The sequence below is a fragment of the Leucoraja erinacea genome, chromosome 33, assembly GCF_028641065.1.
Source record: "Leucoraja erinacea ecotype New England chromosome 33, Leri_hhj_1, whole genome shotgun sequence".
NCBI classification, from domain to species: Eukaryota; Metazoa; Chordata; class Chondrichthyes; order Rajiformes; family Rajidae; genus Leucoraja; species Leucoraja erinaceus.
The window spans coordinates 8,331,398-8,351,631 of NC_073409.1; the positions used below are offsets into that span (position 1 = coordinate 8,331,398).

Sequence of the window (20,234 nt, forward strand, 5' to 3'; positions counted from 1 at the left end):
AATTCTTGTCAGAACATGCTAAATTTGTTTTTCTACATAATTCTCCAATGGATTAAATAAGCAGGGCGTCACCCAATGTGGGTAACATTTTCCAGTAAGTTGGCTAAACTTTTCTATGTGCTCATATTGGCCTGGCATTTATGTTTTCTATATAATAAATCACAAGATTTATATAAGAATGATTTCTGCAAATAGTATTTGCAGTTTGTGTGCAAATGTTGTGTGTTTCCCCATCAACTCTCTGTAAACTCTCCGTCCATTGATTTAGAATGCAATTTCTTTAAAAGAGGAATATTTATCAACAATTATTTTTGAATTAAATCACAAATTCAGTTCTATGAAATGATGCTCACTTTGGAAGAGTGCAGCTGAAATAAATGGGAGAAGTATGAGATGGTGGAATCTCTTGACATGCTGGCAAGTCTTCCTGAAAAAAGATCTCAATTCCCTTCTGGCATCATGCATTCTTATTTAATCAGATAATGTAGAGTCCATTTTACAAAATCCAATGCCTCAGATTGGTAAGCACTTGTACTGAGTTGAGGCATGAGCTGAGCCAAAGCACTTCATGAGAAGAGACTTACAGAAAAGGATGTGGATGCTCTAATACAATGGTACACCCAAATTTTAAACGTTTATGGACTGGATGACCTGAAGGACCATGGAACAATTTAACTGTAAAATCTATATTATCCACTCTCTGGAATATCCAGTATTTCCCAATTTTGCTCATCATGTAACATTTGCTATACTCCTGGTCTCTTTAAACTCACTTCCAATATATTTTCGTCCATTTTGTTTCAGAAAATGCTACTAGGCAATAATGCCATAGGCAGTGCATGTTTATTGCAACAAAGGGTTAGGGGGAGGGTTTAATTCCAAACAACAGAGAGGAAATGAAAGGACAGATTAAGGAAGAGAGAAAAAAGAGACTAATACAAAAAGATTTAAAAAACGAGTAACAGTAAGTTCTGAGACAGTTTACCCATCGAAAGGAATGCTTCACTGATTCTATTGTTGCTTTGTACCAGAAAAATATTGCAATCACATAAATGTTCACAGTACAATAGTCCTTATATTATTAATTGCGAACCCTTTTCGTTGGTAATAGCTTTAATGTGCTATTATGGCTCAGATGCAGCAATTTTTTAACTCACATGGAGGTGGAAAACAAATTCCAGTTTTAAACAAAATCAATTATTCCAATAATTTGTGGTGAATTCTCATTCTCAGCATATTGATTCTTCACGGCCATCTACAGGGGGAATGATGGGTGGTTGTTAGACGGGGAGTGGTGAAATTACCATCCGTAACCATTCATGCACTTATTATTCTAGCAAATTCTGGAGCAATATCTCTGCTTAGATTTAATAAGGATCAGGAGCTTACAGATAAAATTAAAGACAATTATTATTTTGTACATTGGAAAGACAAAATCTTGGGTTACATACTTTTTTTGTATGTTGGGAAACACTAACTAATGGTAAGACATGATAGTAATAGCATTTGGTGGTGGAAATTAAAAATGTCCACCATATCAAATTTGTAATTTTCACTCAATGATGGACTGTTTGTGACTATATTATGTAAAATTTACTGCCTCCGGGGGAACAATTTTAATGGAGATAAATTGATGCAATCTGACTTTTCAGCTGTTTCATATCCTTTTCCTGTTTCTGATTCCGGATACTTCTATAACATTTCATTTTTTAGCATATAATTACTATTCAAGAGGACTTTCCTCTAATTTTCCAATTCCATGGATGTTAGCCTGATATTAACCCATTTGTCATTGGTACAGATATTCTCTAAATAAATCGCTTTGTAGGTTTTGAGATGCACTATTATGTTCATTTGGTTTAAAAGATTAAGATATTAAAATAAAGGTAATGTTTGTGCATAATGAAACAAAAATATATCAATGAATAGTTAAAGCAATATGATCCATGCTACTCGCATTGGACAAATACATTTTCCATGTGCCTTTCAACACACATGGAGATAAATCTTACAAAATATAAGAGGAAAGATACATTTTGTCAAGCAAACCTCAGATAAAATAATACCCAAAAGCAATGTGTTTGGACCAGTTAATTAGTTGAAAAATTGTTAATTTTTTTCATAGAATGCTATAAATGTTCAATGAATGTCAACCTAATCTACCACCAATCCACTCCATTTGGTCCTTCCTGATTATCTTCATAGATGACCATCCTCCAATTATCACAGCAAATTGAATCCTTCTTTCCTTTTCCCCCAATCTTCTTATCTCTCCTTTCCCTTCCCAACCTATGACCTATCTCAAGCCCCTTTCTTTCAACAACTACAACCCCTCTGCCATCCTTTCCAATATCCTTCCCAGAATATGTTTCTCTACATTCCAGTCCAGTTTCCAAAACACTTCTTGCCTGATGGGAAAGAGAAGAGGGAATGATCAGGGTGTAAATGGTCCTTGATTATGTTGCCTGCTTGCCCAAGACAATGTTAATTGTAGATGGAGGAGAAGGCTGATTAGTGTTATCGACAAGAGACGTTGGAGACATGCCAAATTTCCTAAATCTTCTGAGGAATTAAAGGTGTTGGTGTGCTTCCTTAGCCATGGCTTCAATGTGGTTGGAATAGAACAGATTAGTGATGATATTTACACCAAGGTACTTGAAGCACTCGACCCTCTCCACTTCCACATTTCCTTAAGTCAATAACTAGTCAATGGTCAAGACCCATAACAACATTGATACACAGAGGAATCTTGTGGTCCAAAACAATAGATCCCTGAAAGTGGCAACACAAGTAGATCGAGTGGTAAAGAATGTAAGTGGCTTGCAAAAGTATTCATACCTCTTGAACTTTTCCACGTTTTGTCACGTTACAACCACAAACGTAAATGTATTTTATTGGGATTTTATGTGATAGACCAACACAAAGTGCCGCATAATTGTGAAGTGGAAGGAAAATGATACATGGTTTTCAAATGTTTTTACAAATAAAAAACTGAAAAGTGTGGCGTGCAAAAGTATTCAGCCCCCTTTACTCTGATACCCCTAAATAAAATCCAGTGCAATCAATTGCCTTCAGAAATCACCTAATTAGTAAATAGAGTCCACTTGTGTGTAATCTAATCTCAGTATAAATACAGCTGTTCTGTGAAGGCCTCAGAGGTTTGTTAGAGAACATTAGTGAACAAACAGCATCATGAAGCCCAAGGAACACACCAGACAGGTCAGGGATAAAGTTGTGGAGAAGTTTAAAGCAGGGTTAGGTTATAAAAAAATATCCCAAGCTTTGAACATCTCACGGAGCACTGTTCAATCCATCATCCAAAAATGGAGAGTATGGCACAACTGCAAACCTACCAAGACATGGCTGTCCACCTAAACTGACAGGCCAGGCAAGGAGAGCATTGATCAGAGAAGCAGCCAAGAGGCCCATGGTAACTCTGGGGGAGCTGCAGAGATCCACAGCTCAGGTGGGAGAATCTGTCCACAGGACAACTATTAGTCGTGCACTCCACAAATCGGGCCTTTATGGAAGAGTGGAAGAAGAACATTGTTGAAAAAAAAAGCCATAAGAAGTCCCGCTTGCAGTTTGCCACAAGCCATGTGGGGGACACAGCAAACATGTGGAGGAAGGTGCTCTGGTCAGATGAGACCAAAATTGAAGTTTTTGGCCTAAATGCAAAACGCTATGTGTGGCGGAAAACTAACACTGCACATCACCCTGAACACACCATCCCCACTGTGAAACATGGTGGTGGCAGCATCATGCTGTGGGGATGCTTTTCTTCAGCAGGGACAGGGAAACTGGTCAGAGTTGATGGGGAGATGGATGGAGCCAAATACAGGGCAATCTTGGAAGAAAACCTGTTAGAGTCTGCAAAAGACTTGAGACTGGGGTGGAGGTTCACCTTCCAGCAGGACAACGACCCTAAACATACAGCCAGAGCTACAATGGAATGGTTTAGATCAAAGCATATTCATGTGTTAGAATGGCCCAGTCAAAGTCCAGACCTAAATCCAATTGAGAATCTCTGGCAAGACTTGAAAATTGCTGTTCACAGACGCTCTCCATCCAATCTGACTGAGCTTGAGCTATTTTGCAAAGAAGATTGGGCAAATATTTCAGTCTCTAGATGTGCAAAGCCGGTAGAGACATACCCCAAAAGACTTGCAGCTGTAATTGCAGCAAAAGGTAATAACAACATACATTCATAAACACCATTCTTATTTGTGCACAGACAAGTAGGAATGATTCACCATGCCTTTAAGCCAAGTTAAAATTATATATTTTTAAGAACCTGGAAACTTGAAAGATGCAAGATGGTGTTGGAAATATGGTGGCTCATATACATTGCCTTCGTGTAATCTAGTTTTCTTACATATTTGTATTTAAGAATGATTGTGCTTATGTATTCAATGATACTTTATAGTCACATGTACCTAGATACAGGGAAATGCTTTGTGTTTCATACAACCTGGTAAAATCATACAGCAGACCTCAACCAGGCCATACACAAGAGTCGCCACGTTTCTGCTACCAACAGTTACATAAAGTTCATCGCACAGTTATCTTCTGCCCGCAATGACGAACCATGCCCCCCGCCACATGTGGCAGCAAGCAGCCACCCCGTCAATCTCTGCCGGGTTCCATGATCGTTAATGACAGCTCTCTTATGTTCTCGGCGGCGCTGGACCCCCTGTACTTTCGACGGTCCACCTCACTCTCGACAGTTGCCCACGCTCTCGGTGGTCGTGTCCGAGTTCATGGCCTGCGATGGGTGAGCTAGGCATATTGGGCTGGTTCTCCATCCTTGGTGAGTGAGTTCTCAGTTTGTGGTGGGTGAGCCTGGCCCACCGACAGCACCTCCAAGTCCTCAGTCCGCAGCAGGCAAGCGGGTCTCCCGGGCAATCCTTGGTCCACTGGCCATGGCGAGGAAGCCAGTCCTGCTGGTGGGCTTGGGAAGATTTGGTAAGATTTTTACTAGTGTATGGATAAAAGAAAGTTTACTGTACCTAGGTGCATGAGACAATCAAATACATTTGAACTATTGATTCGTATCTACCCTCTGAAAAGGCCCAGCAAACCATTTGGTTGTGTCATTGAATCCAAAATAATAAAACTGCGGGATCACCAGGAATTGACCTAGATACTGGCCTGTTGTTACCAGCTCAATCAATATTCATAGAAACATAGAAAATAGGTGCAGGAGTAGGCCATTCGGCCCTTCGAGCCTGCGCCGCCATTCAATATGATCATCCATCCTGTACCTGCCTTCTCGCCATACCCTCTGATCCCTTTAGCCACATCTAACTCCCTCTTAAATATAGCCAATTAACTGGCCTCAACTACCTTCTGTGGCAGAGAATTCCACAGATTCACCACTCTCTGTGTGAAAAAAATGTTTTCCTCATCTCGGTCATAAAAGATTTCCCCCTTATCCTTAAACTGTGACCCCTTGTTCTGGACTTCCCCAAACATCGGGAACAATCTTCCTGCATCTAGCCTGCCCTTAAGATTCCCACCCCATCCTCTCCTACAGTGACCAAGTCACCTCTCCCGGGTGTTTTTACCCAACAGTATCAAAACAGCGCTCGTTTGTGGTCGTTCCGTGTTCTCAAGAAGCAGTCGGCGTTACAAGCGACTTACTTTGATGGTGTTACTTTGGAGGGATTGTCCTGCTGTTGTGAGAGGTACCCACGGCCGGCCGGAAGTGCCGCCTGGTCGGGAGCGCGGGCCGGCGGCCTGGCCGCCTCGCGCCGCGGACGGTTTAGGAGTGAGCGGGCGAGTGAGTTGGCGCGAGCGGAGTCCGGGCGACACCTCCCCGCGCGCCCCTGCTCGTGCGGCCCAGTTTACCTGTCGTCAGCGGGCGCTCGCGGCTGTGACCGTTATTTGGCGCCTCCGCCGCGCGTGCCCGCTGCCTGGTAACGGGGCCGGCGAGAGCGGACGGGCGGGCGAGCGAGCGCCTGCATCCCTCAGGATGAATGGCTTCTCCCTCAGCGAGCTGTGCTGGCTCTTCTGCTGCCCGCCGTGCCCGAGCCGCATCGCAGCCAAGCTCGCTTTCCTCCCTCCCGAGCCCACCTACTCGATGCTGGCGGAGGAGGCGAGCAACACTTTGCACCTGTCGGATCGGGCCGACTGGCAGTACACGCAGCGGGAGCTCGACTCGCTGGAGGTGTTCTTCACTAGCACCAGCCGCGGCACCCGCATCGGCTGCATGTTCGTCCGCTGCGCCCCTAACTCCCGCTACACGCTGCTCTTCTCGCACGGCAACGCCGTGGACCTGGGCCAGATGTGCAGCTTCTACATCGGCCTGGGCTCCCGCATCAACTGCAACGTCTTCTCCTACGATTACTCGGGTTACGGAGCCAGCAACGGGAAACCGTCCGAGAAGAACCTTTACGCTGACATTGACGCAGCGTGGACGGCGCTGAGGACAAGGTCAGAGCGTGGAGCAAATGTGCTGGAAGGAGGTTGGGCCCGTAGGGGGGAGGATTTGGGTTGGGGGACGAGACAAGATTGGGGAGAAGTATCGGGTGGGGTAAAGGGGGAATTGCGGGGCAGATGTGTCGGGTTAGGGAATTAAGGTGAATTGGGGGGGGGGGGGGGGTTAGGGGATGGGGAGATTGGGGATGGATTGGGGATGGGGATGGGGAGATTGTGGGGCAGATGTGGAGTTTGGGGATGGGGAGATTGTGGGGCAGATGTGGAGTTTGGGGATGGGGAGATTGTGGGGCAGTTGTATCAGGTTAGGGGATGATGGGGTTGCGGGGGGGAAGATGTGTATGGTTAAGGGATGAGGAGAATGGGGGTGGCATATTTGTTGGGGATGGGGTGATTGGGGGGCAAATTTATTAGGACAATGGATGGAGGGGATTTGTGGGAGAGAGTTAGGGTGGAGGTGTTGGGGGTCTAAGAAATTGAGCTGGGGTGTGGGACGGGAAGAAGAGGGGTCAGGTTGGAGGGGGAGGAGTCATACAGCACGGAAACAGATCATTTGGCTCAATTTGCCTATGCCAAACAAGATGCCCCATCTACACAAGCCCTGTCTGCCTATGTTTAGTCCATATCCCTATAAACATTTCCTATCCATGTACCCTTCCAAATTTAATTTAAATGTTGTTATAGTACCTGCCTTGATTACCTCCTCTGGCAGTTCATTAGTTATACCTACTACCCTCTGTGTAGAAAATGTTGACCCTCGGGTTCCTATTAAATCTTTTCCCTCTCAGCTTAAACCCATGTCCCGAGGTTCTTGATTTTCCTACTCTGGGTAGAGGCCTCTGTGCATTCACCCTAACTATTCCCCACATTATCTTATATACCTCTATAAGATAATCCCTCAGCCTCCTGCACTACAAAGAATAAAGTCTTTGCATGCCCAACCTCCTATAACTCAGGCCCTCAGTTACTTGCAACATCCTTGCAAGTTGTCACTACTCTGTTTCTAGCTGAACAACATCCTTCAAACAGCAGAGATTCCACCTTTCACCTGCCTATTCTGTCCACTAACCTTTCCCACACCATCCTCCATACCAACTAGCCTCTCATGTGCCTCTGTCCTGTGTGAGATCCCACTCCCCTGCCAATCTAGCTTAAACCCTCCCGTGTAGCATTAACAAACCTGCCCGCTAGGATACTGGTCCCTCTCCAGTTAAGGTGCAACCTGTCCGTTTTGTACAGGTCACCACTGCCCCAGAAGAGATCCCAATGATCCAGAAATCTAAATCCTTGCCCCCTGCACCAACTCCTGAGCCACATATTCATTTCCCATGTCTTACCTTCACTAGCACAATGTACTGGAAGCAATCCTGAGATCACTACCCTGCAGGTCCTGCTTTTCCGTCTTGTACCCATCTCGGAAACTCGTGTTGCAAAACATCCTATTCATGCCTATATCCACCGTTCTAACATGCATAGCAACCTCCGGCTGCTCTCCCTCACTCTTGAGAATGCCGTGCAGCCACTCCGAGGTGTCCTGGATCCTGGCAACAATATCATCCTGATGTCTCGCCTATTGCGACAGAATCTCCCGTCCACATCTCTGACTATAGTCCCCCACCACTACGGCTCTGCCTGACGTCACTCTTCCCCGTTGAGCCTCAGCCCTGAAGCCCAGGGTTGGAGTCACAGTCCTGTCTGCCACTCAATCTTGTTGTGTCGTCCGCTCCGCCAGCTCCCAAGAGGGTGTATCTGTTTTCAATAGGTACAGCTCTTGCACTCAATGTTTACTTCTCTTCCTCGTTGTCACCCACCTTCGCTCTTCCTGTATCGTCGATGTGACAACCTCACTGTAGGTCTTGTCCAGGAAACTCTGTTTCCCATATGATCCTGAGGTCATCCAGCTGCTGCTCCAGTTCCCTAACGCCGTCCTTCAGGAGCTGCACTTGGACACAATTTCCACGGGTATAGTTGTCAGAGGCACCAACAATGTCCCTAACTTCCCATATCATGCAAGAGAGACACTGTAACAACTTGCCTGCCATTACTTCAGTGGAATCAAGTGTAGCCTCCTTGCCAAAGTTTCTTGAGCCGAAAACACGCACTTTACCTCACCAAGGCAATTCCCCTCAACAACAAGGCTGCCCACCTAGACCTGAACTTAATTTTATCTAATCAAGTCAACTAACCATTCAACTAATTAGGATATCTCAGCCAATCCACTCCATCATTCACTCGCTGGTCTGGCTGCTGCTGCTGCTCCTCTGCGACTTTCAAGGTAATTGCCACGGTCTGAGTCTTGGCTCTCTTTTTAAATCTCCAGAACTTTACTTACCTAGGATAAAGCCTTCCTTCAGCCAATCCAATCACTCGCTGGTCTGGCTGCTTCTTCAATAAAGCAACACCCCCTCCTATTTTACCCCGTCTCTATAACCTCCTATAGCACCTGGAACATTAAGCTGCCAATCCTGTCCCTCTATTCGCTAGGTATCTGTAATGGCTACAACATGCCAGTTGCACATACCTATCCATACCCTGAGTTAATCCGCTTTATCTGTCAAACCTCTCACATTAAAATAACTGCAATTCAATCCAACAGAGATGTGTTGGCATTAAGGGATGGAGGAGTGAAGTGTTGTAGGAAGGCCGGAGAGATGAGGTGTCGAGTTGGGGGGTGGAGTGGGAGATTGCACCCTTCACGTGGTCCGCCCTGTTTTGACAAATGCAATCAACCTGGTGTGCACGATCAAATAAGATCAAATAGAACAAATTGCCTTACAACTTTAGGCTGTGCACACCATACGCAAGAAGAAGAAGTGTTGGGGGATGGGAAGGGAGATTTGCAAGGTTAGTGGACAGGTGGGAGAGAGGTGTCTGTAGTAGATCGGAGCTGAACACAGTAAAAACAAAGCCCATAGTAGGTCGGAGCTGAGGTATTGTGGTCAGGGTTGCGAAGTGTGGTTCAAGGTATGGTTGATGGGAAAAACTGGTTTTGAACCTTGAGGTTATGGTTCTTTGGCTCCTGATGGTAACAGCAAAATTAGAGCCTGGCCTGGGTGGTGTGTATCTTTGATATTAGTGGCCTCTTTGAGGCAGTGCTTCCTTTAAATCCCTTTGATGATAGGAAATTCAATACCTGTGATGGATTCAGCAATGTCTACAACTTTCTGCAGAGCATTTGTCCCTGGGCATTTGATTTACCAAACCAGGCTGCAATGCATCCATGGATGAGATTGGTATGGGAAGGGATTTTTGGACTTTTCAGGGGTAGTGGAAATAGATCAGAACCCGTGGGTGGCGACAGATGAGACTGGTAAGGGGAGCTGGGGGTAGGGGGTCATGGTTACATTATATTTTACTGAAGTTCTATTTCATATGGTGGGTGTGGAGTGGAGTCAGCCCTTGGCATGAGATGTTAACCTATTCTTCAAGTTGTAAACGTTAAGGAGTGCATTTCCAAGTGGGTACGAATGTAGTTGCAATGTTTTTTTTTAATATTTGTTCCTGAGATGTGGTTATCATTGGCAAATGGCAGTACTATGTCCATGTTTTATTGTTCCTGAATCGAAGAGTCGGTGAGGAGTCGATCACACTGATGACTCTGGAATCACATTGACGCCAGACCTGGCAACAAAGTGAAGCATTTTTCAAGCAATGCCTAAAGTTATTGCTTGGTTGTTAATATTGTTTGCAGGATCTTAATTTGATATTTATAAAAGGTAATAATTTAGAATGTTTGTCAATTTTCACTGCAAACTTGGATTTCCTGTACTATTTTTGCGTTCTCCAGTTTTTCTTCATTTTCTGTCTGGATGTGTACTAAGGGATCATTTTGGTACCCCAGATAGCTGTACTTTTCATCTCTTGCACTGATGCTGGGAATTGAATTTTCCGTATATAGTGGTTAAAAATCTTTACTTTTTAATTAGGGTCCACATGTTCCTGCCATGTGTTTCCTAGTTGTAATTGCCCTCAAATTTGGCATTAAGTCACTGCTGCAGAGGGCATGGTCAAGTTATTTTCATTATGCTATTAGATATTTATAAATCAGTGTGGCGTGTGACATTTTAAGGAAGCTTTGGTGCTTTCATGCCCATAAGCTTTGTCTTTCTAATTGTTATTGAATTCAGGTTTGAGGCACCCTGTTGTTAATGCCCCTTTTAATTGTTACCAGTTATTATTATGGAAAATAAAATGTTCAGTTTGGCAAGTGTGCATGAATCTTGAGTGCTGGAATTGCATTAATTATGCAAAATAGAAGATATTTCATTGATGTTGATGAGAATGATCAGGAGAGTTCCAGAAGGACAAATGTAAGGTGATCTTGGATAGGAAACCCCAACAGGCCATAAGGAGGGGTTTCCTGTTTAGATGCTTTACAGTTCCAGCAATTAAAATTCTAACCTAACCTGTTCTCTTAAGTCACAGAAACGAAATAGTCACAGCTCTCAAACTTAACTATAAGGTCAGGGGAAAAAGTAGACATACCAAGGGAGCTCAAACATTCTTATGACTGTCTTCATAGAAGAAGATTGTCATCTCCTTGCTGTTTACCCTCACCTTCCAATGACCAAAGTGATGCTTCTGAATCTGTGTAAATTATGTTGGTCTAAAAGTGGAATGGGCATGATCATCATTTGCATGACAACTCCAAGAGAATTGCAGGGTTTGCTGACTCTTAACTTCATAAAAATGCGAGAAAAATCATTGAATCATATTAAGTTCTTCAGGGGCTTGACATGTAGATGTGCGGTAAATATTTCCCCTAACTGGGGTGTGTAGATCAAGGCTGTATATAAAAACATGAGGAAAACACTTTCCATGCAGTGTGATTGGAATCTAGAATGCATTGCCTGCAGATGTGGTAGAGGCTGGTTTCCTTATAGGCTTCAAGAGGGAAAAAAATACATGGTGAGTAAACATTTGCAAGGCTACAGAGGGAGGTTGAAGGAGGGAGGATGATGTGCAAATAATGAGTTGCTCTGATGGAAAGCTGATGGGGGCATGATGGGTCGAATAGCTTTCCTATTCTGTGGCCATTCAATAACTCCATGAAAAAGAGTAGGGTGGCTAAACGTATAAATACATTTAGCATTGTATTTGGAATAATTGGAAAGGAATTTATTTTACTTTGTTCAAATCTGAGATTTGTCTATTTTCTTTCAGGTATGGTGTTAGTCCGGAGAACATTATTCTGTATGGTCAGAGTATTGGCACGGTTCCAACAGTTGATCTTGCATCCCGTTATGAATGTGCAGCTGTTATCCTCCATTCGCCTCTTATGTCTGGCCTGCGTGTGGCCTTCCCTGATACCAGGAAAACATTCTGTTTTGATGCATTTCCAAGGTATGTGCTGATAAAGTTGATGATCTGAATTACTAAAACTTTGTTCATTTGTACACTTTAAACCCTTCATTAAATAGAGAACACTACAAATTGGGCACATGCCAATGTACCCAATTTTCTTTCATGCTGGATTAACTCATTAAAAAAATGAAATCCGTGGTTTAATCACATTTAAGATGTAGAAACATATTTAGTAATTCAAGTAATTTTCTACTTCTTTTCCCTTCGACCCTCAATTAAATACAGATTATCCAGGTTACAGGTTGTAAATATTAAGTCACATACAAATGTATATTAGCAAGAAAAGATTCATGTAAATTAGCTGTTAATATTCTTATCTCTTTGGGTTTAGTAAAATAACAGGTATGTACAAAAGGCAGTAGATTAAAAACCAGATTATTAAATTCTGAAGAAAAGTTACTTATTTAGATATTTTTTACTGAATCGAATGATTCCTTGGGTTGCTGTGCTGTGTTTGCCGTGGAGGCAAATCCAGTCGTCGTCGCTGCTTGTGAAACAGAGACTACATAAATGGAAGTCTGTTCTTTTCCTTGTTTTGCATAAATGAAAATAATCAATGTCAGAAAATCTACTGTCAATTTGCGTTGATCCAAAGCTGTACAGTGCGTTCTGTTATGAAAAATATTCTGTGAATTGACTATATATACCTCATCCAAAAAATGTGGATTCTAGGGCCAAATTCTTACTCTGAACTATGGAATATCCTGGCCAAGAATGGTGCCATTTGGGAACCCCATGAACTTTAAGCTATACGTTCTGGCATAATATAGGCATTTCAGTGCAGACATGTTCTTTTTATGTAAACAGTCTAATGTTTGTATTTATTGTTCCATAAACCCTGGTCAATACTAAGTATTGCTTGGCTTAGAGCAGCAAATAAGATGTTGCAGATAACAAAAACTGAAATTTTTAAATGTGCATGTGCTGGAATGTGTGTCACTTTAGGGGAGGAATTCATGAAATAAATACACAGCTGCCCAAGGTGGAATGGTTAACACTGGACATTCAGCAGGCCAGAGCCTGGGAAGCATTGTGTAGGAAGGAACAGCAGATGCTGGTTTAAATGCAGTCTGAAGAAGGATCTCAACTCGAAATGTCACCCATTCCTTCTCTCCAGAGATGCTACCTGTCCTGCTGAGTTACTGCAGTTTTTTGTGTCTATCCAGAGAAGCATTGATACCATTGCCCCCTTTTCCATGGTAATATTTACTTCCCTTTTTAATATCCGTCTTTACTTAAGGGTATTTGTTTTGAACCACCATGCAGAGAATGCTTCCAATTTCATGAAAATATTTATTCCGATGGCAAATTGAACAACATTGTTCTTTACCCCTTATACTTTCTGCAAGATCTGATTGCAAAATAATTGCATCTTCATAGATCTGATCCATTCAATATAGTCTGAAATTTCATGTTAATTTATTTGAAGAAGCCAACACAACTTATAACTGATACACACTGTAAGTTGTGCATACTACTCAAGGAAGTAATGTTTATTTAGTATGACGGAAAGAATTCTGGCCAAGTGAATTACTTGGATGGTGTCCAACAATGATTGTTTTGGATCTGCTTTCGTCCAAGTGGAGAGTATTTTATGACACTTGATTTGCACCTTGAAGACGATGGAAAGATTTGATGATATCAAGGTGAGTCACTCATTGCAGGATGTTCTCCCTCTAACACACTTTTGTAGTTGGTGTTCGAAAGCATTCAGGTTTTAATTTTCATGCTTTCATTTCCTCCAAGTCAATCTGAAATTTGCTGTTTGATGTAAGTTTTACTTAATTTACTAATTTATGTAACCCTGTCATGAGAACAGGATGGCAATTACAAGGGATTTTCTTAATGTTTAAGAAGGAACTGCAGATGCTGGAAAATCAAAGGTAGACAAAATTCCAGGAATTTTCTTAAAGCCGTTCAATTGACAGCCTTCAAAAGGAAGCCTAAGCAATTCTACCTATTTGATTATTTTGCAATGATTTAATTTTTGATCAAACTCTGATTCTCATCAAATCTAAAAATCCATCTTCATTTGCAATTCTTCATGTTGAAATTATTTTCAATAAGCAGAGAATAAGTTTTATTTATCAAATTCTTGAATCGGCTTGAACACCATAATTAGGTTAGCTTCCAAATGGGATTTAATTTATCTGTTAGGCACACATTATGTTGCAGCAGCATGCTGGCTCTCTCTGATCAGCTTAAAATGCAATGTGTAACTCTTTCTAGATAACTGTAGCTTTGATTACTTAATACTGTGGTAAAAACTTGATTTTTTAAAATAAAAAATAAATAGTGGTATCCAGATGGGTTAAACTGCAATACTAATTCATTTACTCTGCCAATTCTTTCAACGTTTAACGCACGAGTAGCTTCTGAAGACATTTTTGTCTAGATTTTCTGCACAGGTTAAATGTACAATGCACTAAGGCAGTCGTAGCCAATAGTAGGGAGGCTAAAATTATTATCACAGTCATATTATTCCTACACCTATTTGTGATTTATCTACATATCTGCATCTCAAATTCCTGCTGATAATTGGGAAGATGGGAACACTAGTATATCCCATTCAGAGAGATGAGGTTTTTCATTACCCCTTTTATTATTTTTACCCAGGTTACTTCACTGGATTTCTTCCTTAATCCCTTCCTGGTTAACTTCTCTAAGTACTTTTGCGATGTTCTCCCTGATCAACAGTGCAACCACCACCTCGTTTTCCTCCACTCTGTCACGCTAGAGGCATTGATATCCCAGAACAATGAGTTGCGAATCTTGCCTATCATGTATCTGTTATAACTAAAATATTGCAATCATATGCCATTCCATGCTCTGTTAATCTATTTTACCTGTGATACTTTTTGTATTAAAGCAAATGCAGTCAGGGAAATCAGACCTTGCTTCCCTGTCTTGCTCCTGATTGGCCTGCTCAATGAATACGCTTGCTTTAACCTCTACATTTGCTTCAAATTTCTCATTTGCCACACTACTACTTTGGGTTGTTTTTCCCCTCTCTGTCAGACTAGTTTAAACCCCTCCAAGTAGCATTTACTGCGGATGCAGTAGATGAGGTTAAAGTGCAGGTGAACCTCTGTCTCAACCCGAAGCGTCAGCTATGCATGTTCTCCAGAGATGCTGCCAACGTGCTGAGATATTCCAGCACTTTTAAATATGGTGAAACGTACTGGTAACATAATTTTGAAAGTTAGATTCTGTACTGGAGGAGCAAGTGTCATCAATTAATTACTGTAATTCTCTGACAAAAACCAACTAATTCCTAAATGCAAAATTGATTTAGCACTTTGTTGTGAAAATAAGGAGTTGATATACTGAATTGCACAATTAGTAGACAGAATGGAATTTAGATAGTTGGACTTCAAAACATTTCAAGCACAAAGTAATATACCATCACCCATAAGAAATTGTTAGCAAGCAAATGGTATGGCAAGCATATTTTAGCTGCAATACAAATCTTCGTATGAAGCAATCTGAAGAAGGGCCACAACCCGAAATGTCGCACATGTTCTTCAGAAATGCTGCTGACCCATTGAATGTAGCACTTTGTGTCATTTTTGGTCAACCAGCATCGGCAGTTCCTTATGTCTCCATACTAACACTCCCACATCACTAGTGAATTACTGTACATTAATTTGCGCATATACTAAATCCTTCAAAGCAAAATACCCTTCCATTTATTCGCTCAACAAGTGCTTAAATTTATTAAAACAAACCTGGAATGCCATGACAACACAAGCATTGAGATCATTTATCCAACTGTGGCTATGGCTTGTTGTGAATTGGTCATGCTGAAGGCAGAGTTAAAAATATGTACATTGCTTAGCAGCCAGCACAGTGGCGCAGGAGTAGAGTTCTACCTTACAGTACCAGACCCAAGATCGATCCTGACTACGGGTGTTGACTGTACGGAGTTAGTTTGTATGTTGTTCCTGTGACCAGGTGGGTTTTCTCCAAGTGCTCTGATTTCCTCCTACATTCCAAAGACCTACAGGTTTGTAGGTTAATTGGACCTGTAAATTGCCCCTAGTGTGTAGAATAGAGTTAGTATACGGGGTGATCACTGGTCGGCGTGGATTCAGTGGGCTAAATTAAAAGTATGGCCTGTTGCTAATATTGCCAAATCGTTGAATTGCCAAATATACTGAATTGTCTGAAGTAAGACATTAACTCACAATCTTAGTCATAGAGCACAGAAGCATGTCTTTTAGCCAAAATTCCCCATGCTGTCCAAGATGCCCCCATCTACGATAGTTCCACCTGTCCATGTTTGGCCCAAATGCCTCTGAATCTTTCCTATCCACATACTATACCTGTCCAAATGTCTTTTGAAGTTGTTATTGTACCTGCCCCAACTACTCCCTCAGGCAGCTTGTTCCATATACCCACCATCCTCTGTGCGCCTCAGGTTCCTATTAAATCTTTCTCCTCTCACCATAACCCTTTGTGCTATGGTTATTGATTACCATACTCTGGGTAAAATACTTTGTGCATTCACCCTATCTATTCCCCTCATGATTTTTCAGTCTTATGAAATAAAAACAACAAATGAAATACTCAACAGATCAGAAAGAGTACCAGTTAAAGTGGTAAAAGGGTACTTGGCAGAGTGAATGTAGGTGGATTTTCCTTGAACTTGGGATTATTGTTTGAAAATACAGCAGTTACAGATTTAGGACAAGAAGTGTTTTTTCTCTCTTTACTTTGGAACATTTCCTCAAAGGGGGGTTATTTTAAAGCAGAGATAAATTGATTCTTCATAGGCAATGAGGCTAAAATGAAATTGGCCATAATCATGTTGATTGGTAGAGCAGATTGGGGAAAGCGAGTGGTATACTGTTATTACAAAAAGGAGGACAATTGGCTGTTCAAGCCTCCTCTGTCACAGTAAAATTATGGCAAAATGGTTTCAACACTGCTTCCCTACTCTCACGTACACCTCGATCTCTTATTTGTGTGTGATGATAATGACATCAAGATCTTTCAACTGTCAAAAGTCTTAAAATGAGTAGTTTTTTAGCTTGTAATTCTAAACCAATTGGAGTCTGATTCACCTTTTGGCTTTTTCACTAATGCATCAATATGAAAATTGCTATTGCTTTTTAATCCTTTTTTTTGATGGATTATTACTTTTGTATTTCAAACTTTATTTTGTCTCTTTCAGCATTGACAAGATAACCAAGGTAGCTTCTCCCGTGCTGGTAATTCATGGTACTGAGGATGAAGTGATTGATTTTTCCCATGGTCTTACAATGTACGAGCAATGCCCAAGAGCAGTGGAACCCCTCTGGGTCGAGGGAGCCGGCCACAATGACATTGAGCTTTACGCGCAGTACCTTGAAAGATTGAAACAGTTCATTAGTCATGAACTGCCTGTTTCTTGAAGACTCTGTGGATGTTTCCGAGGCAAATGTGAATAGATGAACTGCTTTAATTTGCACATGGTCAAACTGGACCACTGTGGCTTCTGAGGACACAAGAAGCTATCACTTTTCAGGCTGATTCATTTGAGAAACAGCACAAAATCGGTAATTTTTATACCAGGAAAAATCCATATGATTTATGTATCTTGCACATGAAATAATGTTCACCTACTGTAATTTTAAATATTTTCTGATTGTTATTACGTTTAGTATTTCCTGAATTACAAATTATTGTTTAACTGTCTGGGGATATAAGCTGTTCAGCATCCTGGCAACTATTTTCCTGATTTTTTTAGTAGAAATCTCTCTTTGGTCACTTAATAAATGTATGAGTATGGTCATTGGTGTACTCTACACATTAAATTTCTTTTATATTGGATGATTGAAGCTTGAGATGAGTACAACCAGCTGCCAATACTGTGTTTAGTCATAATGACCAAAGATTACTCTCAACCCTTTATTTTTTTGCAACTAGTTTATAAACTGGAAATTTATTGTACAACGTAACATGACAGAGTATGCGATTGTGAATAAGTAGCTAAAACAGCCTTTCATTGAAAGATGATTAAACCAATGTGATTAATTAATCTGAATGTTTATTACCTTCTAGATATTTATAGTATTGTCCCTAAGTATTGTATTTGTAAAACTCAATGAAATTGAAAGGAAACTCCATTTCATCACTAATGTTCTTTAAAGTGGTCACGATATTTCCATATTAAAATTGTTAAACAATACCTCATACTTCCCTAATGGTGCAAAACATGGTACATGGCTGCTTACTTTTTCACATGTGTAAAGTTACGAACTAACTGACAGTTCTTGCGTATTGTATTTCAGGAGAGGAGTTCCAAAAATAAGTGTTGTGTCTTCATCTTAAATAGTATTGCTTCTTCAGTGATATCTTTCAAGGTTATAGGAACTTTTCAGTTTCAAGTGTTGAATTGATGTGATAACTGTCTTATTAGCTTTATCCTGTGAGATGTTTTCATTTGTATACCCTGAATTAATTACACATTCAACTTTAAAAGATGTACAGCCATTTAGTTTCAAAAAATCACATATCAATTATCAATATGGGAACAGTTGGAAAGACCAGAAATTTGAGGTTGATTTTGACCTTGGGATTGTATTGAAATATCCAGAAATAATGCAAGACAATGTTAAACAAACTGATCAAAGCCTTAAATGTAATGAGGACCTCTGTATATTTGATTTCAATACCAATTGTTGTAAGTTATACATAAGCAACAAATTGTCGCAATGGAATGAAAGATGCATGAAATGTAGAAAAAAAAATTAAAGTCAACATTGTGTAAAGTAAGAAACAACAAGAAACCAATTTCAGCCTTTTTGGTGTAATCAGTTTAAAAAATGATTCAAAATATGGATTAAACAGGAAATATTGTGCATAATAAACCTATTGACGACATCTATTTTTTCCAATTATTTTATCCTATTAGGTTTATAGTTGTAAGGAACGACTGGGTAGACTCGGTTTATTCTCATGAGAAAACAGGAAGCTGAAGGATGGTTCTATAGAGGTTCATAAAATGACTAGATAAAGTGCAGACCCATTGGGTCTGCTCCCCCAACGGTGTGTGTTGGAGAGCTGATGAAGCTGTTTTTGAAATTAGGCCCTCCCACTAACGTCAGTGGAAGGTGGTGGAATATTCTGTTTCACTGTACCATTGGGGGGGGGGGCGGGGCAGGGGGTGTGACTAACCCGGAGAGGGTCAGTCGATTAGTCACTGCAAGCTGGTGTCTTAAAAGGTTGTTTTGGCTTTTTTTGGAAACTTTAATCATGAATAACCCATGGAGGGGGCAGGGGGTGTGAATAACCCGAGGAGGGGAGATGCATGGATAGGGTAGATAGAGTACTTTTCCCAGGATGAACAAGTCTAAAACTAAAAGCATAGCTGAGAGGGGAGGAATTTAAAGGAAAATTGAATAGCAAGCTTTTTCCATACATAAGGTATGATTATACAGAATGAACTGCCAGGGAAAGTGGTAGAGGGAGATACAATAAGAATGTTTACAAATCATTTGGATAAAGTACCTGGATAGGACCATAGTAGAGGAACACAGGCCTTATGCAGACAAATGGGATTAGCATTTATAGGCAATAGTTGTGGCATGGACGGGATGGGACATTGGTCCTGTTTCTGAGCTATACAACTGTACGACTCGATGACCCTACCATTTATTATGTACACCCTACCCTACCCCACCTAGAGTGGTGAATCTGTGGAATTCTCTGCCACAGAAGGTAGTTGAGGCCAATTCATTGGCTATATTTAAGAGGGAGTTAGATGTGGCCCTCGTGGCTAAAGGGATCAGGGGTATGGAGAGAAGGCAGGCATGGGATACTGAGTTGGATGATCAGCCATGATCATATCGAATGGCGGTGCAGGCTCGAAGGGCCGAATGGCCTACACCTGCACCTATTTTCTATGTTTCTACCCAAAGTTTATCACCTGGCACTTATCTGGAGTCATTATTTTTCCATTTTACTGGCTGAGCAATATAATTCTACAATGTAGGACTCCAACCTCCCCCCACCCCTCACTATCAACAGCACTACTGAGTGTCTTGTGTCATCTTGAAACATCTTGCATATCTAAGATATTAATGTATATAATGATCACCACGTTCGAGCCTTATTACAAAATACCTCCATCATCACCTTCTCCCTCCTAATCACCAAGCTAATTTTGGATGCCTTGGGCTCTAACCTTCTGGACTAGTCTTTTTTTACTGTAGTCATATGGACCACATCAACAGCATTGGCCTCAATACATTTTGTCACTTTGGAAAATTCAGTCAAGTTGGTCAGGCTGAGTCCTCCCACAACAAAACCATGTTGATTGTTAATAATCCTTGCATTTTGCAGTAGAGATTAATCTTGTCCCACAGAATTTTTCCCAATAACAATCTTGACATTGGACACTCAGTCCTATAAATATATGGTTTATCACTGCTACCCATCTTGAATAA

The 20,234-nt window shown here is 41.2% G+C and overlaps 2 protein-coding genes and 1 long non-coding RNA gene across 4 annotated transcripts in view; 2 read left to right on the forward strand and 1 right to left on the reverse strand.

Annotated features, from left to right (window-relative positions):
• Nucleotides 1–4,266: 4,266 nt before the first annotated feature.
• Nucleotides 4,267–5,812, reverse strand: LOC129712630 (uncharacterized). Its single transcript, XR_008726102.1, has 2 exons — nucleotides 5,644–5,812; nucleotides 4,267–4,977 (listed from the first exon to the last, which is right to left on the reverse strand). It is a non-coding gene; the product is annotated as an uncharacterized LOC129712630 (long non-coding RNA).
• Nucleotides 5,813–5,821: 9 nt separating this feature from the next.
• abhd17c (abhydrolase domain containing 17C, depalmitoylase) lies at nucleotides 5,822–18,669 on the forward strand. The gene is made up of 3 exons (XM_055661203.1): nucleotides 5,822–6,435; nucleotides 11,602–11,781; nucleotides 16,979–18,669. Exons 1-3 carry the CDS (start codon nucleotides 5,975–5,977, stop codon nucleotides 17,196–17,198), a joined length of 861 nt encoding a protein of 286 aa, XP_055517178.1. The 5' UTR covers nucleotides 5,822–5,974; the 3' UTR covers nucleotides 17,199–18,669.
• LOC129712625 (cell surface hyaluronidase-like) overlaps nucleotides 11,742–20,234 on the forward strand; it is an 80,756-nt gene continuing 72,263 nt past the window's right edge. The window contains exon 1 of one of the 2 annotated variants that reach the window (XM_055661197.1): nucleotides 11,742–11,781. The gene's annotated coding sequence lies outside the window, so the exon portion shown is untranslated. The remainder of the gene's footprint in view (nucleotides 11,782–20,234) is intronic. The other variant, XM_055661195.1, reaches the window with a different exon arrangement.